The 4,552-nt window shown below is 42.2% G+C and overlaps 1 protein-coding gene across 10 annotated transcripts in view; it reads right to left on the bottom strand.

Annotated features, from left to right (window-relative positions):
• sulf2b (sulfatase 2b) overlaps positions 1 to 4,552 on the bottom strand; it is a 66,675-nt gene that overhangs the window by 11,083 nt on the left and 51,040 nt on the right. For all 10 annotated transcript variants that reach the window (XM_015045719.1, XM_015045721.1, XM_015045722.1 and 7 more), the window contains 4 exons: positions 2,291 to 2,441; positions 2,088 to 2,187; positions 1,219 to 1,294; positions 495 to 623 (listed from right to left, as the gene is read on the bottom strand). In XM_015045719.1, the coding sequence (XP_014901205.1) occupies positions 495 to 623; positions 1,219 to 1,294; positions 2,088 to 2,187; positions 2,291 to 2,441 (456 nt within the window). The remainder of the gene's footprint in view (positions 1 to 494; positions 624 to 1,218; positions 1,295 to 2,087; positions 2,188 to 2,290; positions 2,442 to 4,552) is intronic.

Below are 4,552 nucleotides of genomic sequence, written 5' to 3'. Positions count from 1 at the left end.
ATTTAAAATTTTTAAAAAAAACTACAAAAAAGGCAGAAAAAAATTACAAAAAAAAAAAAAAAAAAAAAAAAAAAAAAAAAAAAAAAAACTGACTAGCGTTCGGCTACAGTTGCTTCTCCAACTCACCTGGAAACACAACAACCGATCAGGTAATCAATGCATCTGATCAGATTTGATGATGAGAGTCTGGATTTATTTAAACTTCAACCTGCAGTTTTTATACTTGTGACCCCATGTTGAGTTTATCACACTGGATAACAGTTAAAGGGACAGTTCAGATTTGCTGAAATGGGGTTCTGTGGAGGTGTAATGATAGTAAATATGCTACAGGCCAATATTAAAGCATTGATCATTATTCAATATGATCAATATTAAAGTTTGATCATTTAAAGGCTGTTGATCCGTTATTGAACCATGTGAGTTAGCATCAGTATCGGTCCGATAAGTCAAACCGGGCCGACCTTAACAACCAGTGTTTGTTTCCATCATGTCACCTGTTGGCAGGTTTGTCCGTGTCCAGCAGGGACAGGATGGACTTCCCGTCCATGTCCGGCGGCGTGTCCAGGCCCGCGATGTCCAGGATGGTGGGAGCCAGGTCGATGTTCAGGACCATGTGGGGGTTTCTGAAACACACACAGTGTGAACGTCTCCGCCCCTCCCAAGGAAGTTAGCATGTTTTCCTCACAGACATTAGCCTATGAGCTGTTAGCCTATGAGCTGTTAGCCTATGAGCTGTTAGCCTATGAGCTGTTAGCCTCCTTCTGTTTTATGCTTTAAACTTTTAAAAAGTGGAACTGGAAAAGCTCAATCTGCAGCATCAGGAGGAGTGAATGTGTGGATGCGGTTCTGTTGAACATTTGGAAGTAAATAATTCATGTGAATGGGCAGAGAGCAGAAACAGGAGCAGAGCAGGGAAAGAGAGCGACTCGGTAAGTCTGCAGCTCTGACGCCAATAATCTACTTTAGCAGCTCCACCAACACACAGCCACTCTGCACAACACAGGAATCTAATCTGCTGCGCTTTGATGCATTCTGCTGTCACACTGATCTGCTTTACCCTTTATTGGATGCACATTTCTAACACAAGAGCTTTAAAGTTCTTCCAGATGATCTAACTGATGCTGGGGAAAACTCCTTCCTGATTTCCACGTTGAACACATGAACTGATCTGTGGGGAAGTGGTGAGTGAGCGGATGAGCTCCTGCTGGTTGAGCTTACATGCTGCCTTGCTCCACGTTCGGTCCTCTGATGTAAAACGGGACTCTGATGTCAAACTCATACGGCATGGATTTACCTGCAGAAAACAGCCAAGAGCGTTACAATAACACGCAGCAGGGGGCAGAGGTCAACAGTTAGCTTTGTGCTAAACCTCCAGGTTTCTGGTTGCTGCAGATTCAATGCAAACATTTCATTTATTTCCACTGAACCTCAGTTATCCAGAAATTCTTTGTTGTTTTAACCTGATCTGATCTATGGGTCAACCTGCGTTAAGTTACTGAGGAAGCTAAAATAAAGTAAGCTAAGCTAATTGTGCTAAGGTAAGCTAAAATAAGAAAGTAGGAAAAGCAGAATAAGCTAAGTCAAAAATAAAGCTAAGGTTGAGCTAAAATAAACTAAGCTAAAAAATTTCAGCTAAGCTAAATCAACTAAAGCAAGCTAACATAAAATAAGCTGAGCTAAATAAGATACTGTGAGGTAAAATAAGATAAGCTAAAATTGTTACGCTAGCTAAAGTGAACCAAGCTAAGCTAAATAAGCTAAAATACAATAAAGTGAACTAAGATATGGTAAATTTTCTAAAGCAAGCTAAAATAGCTGTAAGGTAGAATTAAACAAACTAAAACAAGACACAATTAACTGAAATGAAAAAATGTTTTAGAAGGTAAACTATTCTAAACTAAACAAAATTAGGCTAAATATGGCTAAAATATGCTAAAACATTTTAAAATTACTAAGTCCAGATGTAAGATTATAGGATCGATTAAATACTGAAGATTTATGCAGTTTTATGTTTTAAAATCCCAGGATCTCAGGAAAGTTTGATGACAGTTTATATTAAAACATGATTGGCTGAATGGCTTCCTCACCTTTGACTAGGCCAAACTGCCCGATGTGGTAGCCGTGGTCGGACGTGTAGATGATGTAGGTGTTCTCCAGCTCTGCCGTCTCCACCAGCATGTTGAAGAGCTGAGACACAGAATCAAACGGGTCAGAAACACGCCGCTGCGGCCGGGTTTTACCCGCCCCGGTCCGGCTCCAGCCGTTTTGTGGGTCCAGCTCCGGGTCTTGCCTGCTCCACGCTGTCGTCCACAGACAGCAGCGTCTGCAGCCGCTTCCTCTGCAGCACGTTGGTGAACTCCATGTGGATGGGCTTCATGGGGCCCGTGTAGCGCATGATCCAGTGCTTGTCTGGGTTCGGGGCGTAGTTGTAACTGGGAGTACTGGTGGAAAAGGAAGAGGAGAGGAATCTGTGATTAGAAACATTCTGGACTTTTCTGGATCGATGACATGCTGCGACCCGAGAGGAGAACCAAAACCTGTCCTCTGGTCAGAGCAGAGCCACTGCAGCATGTTTTAAGCAAGTGAAAGTCAGAAGTAGCTAACGATTGCTCTTTCATCATGACATTGTTACATCATTGCATCTAAAAAACTCAACAGCTTCATGAAGCTAACTGGCTTCAGCAGCAGCAGGAAGTTAAAGAAGAAGAAAGTAATCTGATCTGTCTGTATTTTGATTTTCCAGTAAACAAAAACTAAAATGTGTTTTATTCTCTGGAGTGAAGAAGAAATGAGGAGCGTCTCTGTTGTTTATGAATATTTCAGATGATGCATCAGATGCAAACATTTCCAGGCTGTAAAATGGTTGAAACAACCTGCAGCAAAACGAGCCGAGCATTTCAAATGATGTCATGAAAAACTGTTTGTTTCGTAATAAATGTTGGGAAGGACTTTCCCTCTTCACCGCCGTGTTCAGTGGACTCAGAAAACACTCAGGCTCCTGTTGGATAATGAATGACTCCCGTCGCTCCTCCTCTGTGGCATCGTTTCATTTCTGGCTCTGAGATCGGCTGCTGCTGCCTGAACAGCTGGAAACGTGTTTGGCCTCCATGAAGCAGCTGACAGGAGCAGCAGAACCTGCGGGTTTAAACGGTTCTGGTCCAGCAGACCGGCTCCAGGTGGGTTTGGACCCAGACGACCTTCCTGCCGCCCCGCTAACGTCCCGCTGCTTCTCTGGCTTTACAAGGCAAGAAATTTACTGAAATACTACCAGCAGTGGGCACACTGCTAATGCGCTAACACCCAAACTGGCTTTTCGCTTCGTGTTTTTTAATCTTTGAAAATATTTAGCGCAGCTAGCTTCAGTTTTTATAATGGGAAATTCAGAAAAATTCAGAAATTAGATTTTCTAAATCAAATTTTCTTGGCTGTTTTGTAAATGTTCAGCTGAATAAGTCTGTGGTTATCGATTATTCAGACTTTTTGAGTAGTTAGGCATTTATATTCATGCTCTTATTTTGAAGTGGTGAACACTGAATAAGCAGCAGCTGTTTCCTCTCATTTTATTTTAAACAAGAAACAAAATAAAAACAGACAATAGAAAACAAGATAAACATAAATACAACATCTGAGGGTTTTATAAAATATGCAAATTATAATTGTGAAAATTTAATTGGTGCTTCAGGTTTATAGTCTCTCAATGGGAAGAAGTTGTGTTGGTGTGTTGAATTAGCATTAGCTTCAGCTAAATACCATGTCGATGTAGCACTTTAGCATTAGCTTCCATTAAATGCTGTGTTTGAGTAGAGCTTTAGCGTTAGCTTTTCAGTTAGCGACGCCCACCACTGGTTATTAATTTAATTTAATAAATTTTATTTTTGTGCCTTTCATGGTGTTTTGCTTTAAAAGATGCAAATAAAATAAAGTGGACTTTGTAAAGTCAGAAGCAGCTTTGTAATGAAGAGCAGTCTGATGACCGTCTGGTCAGGACCGTCACACGATAACGACCCGGTTTTCACTCAGAACCACCTGGAACCTGCCAGCCGTTTGTTCCTCAGATTTACACCCTGACATCTGAGTCCTAATCTGGATTATTACAAAATAAAACACTGCAGCAGCTCTTCATCTGGTTCCTAAGCCTGGACAGCTAGCGGTGCTAGCGCTGAGTGAAGCAGAAAGGATTCCTGCAGAGAAACCTGCAGCGCTCGAAGCGGATTTAAGCGGCTTCCCGGGAGCAGCCGGCCTTCCTCTGGGAACGGATCCGACACGTGTTTCTGATTCAGAACTCGGACTTTGACTCGCTGTCAAATCTCCATGAAGAAACTCAGGGAGTCTGGAGGATTGAGAGGTTTCAGGATTTATCCTGCGGTGCAGAACAGAGCAGCTCCATTGTTGAGCTGGATTACACCGGCTTAGTGCCATCGTGTGTGTGTGTGAGTGTTTGAGTGTGTGTGTGTGTTTGAGTGTGTGTGTGTGTGTGAGTGTTTGAGTGTGTGTGTGTGTTTGAGTGTGTGTGTGTGTGTGAGTGTTTGAGTGTGTGTGTGTGTTTGAGTGT

This window comes from Poecilia latipinna, unplaced genomic scaffold, assembly GCF_001443285.1.
Source record: "Poecilia latipinna isolate Pla-1442-1.1 unplaced genomic scaffold, P_latipinna-1.0 Scaffold741, whole genome shotgun sequence".
Taxonomy (NCBI): Eukaryota; Metazoa; Chordata; class Actinopteri; order Cyprinodontiformes; family Poeciliidae; genus Poecilia; species Poecilia latipinna.
Note: the sequence above shows the minus strand (reverse complement) of the source record. Positions and strands in the feature narration are given on the sequence as shown.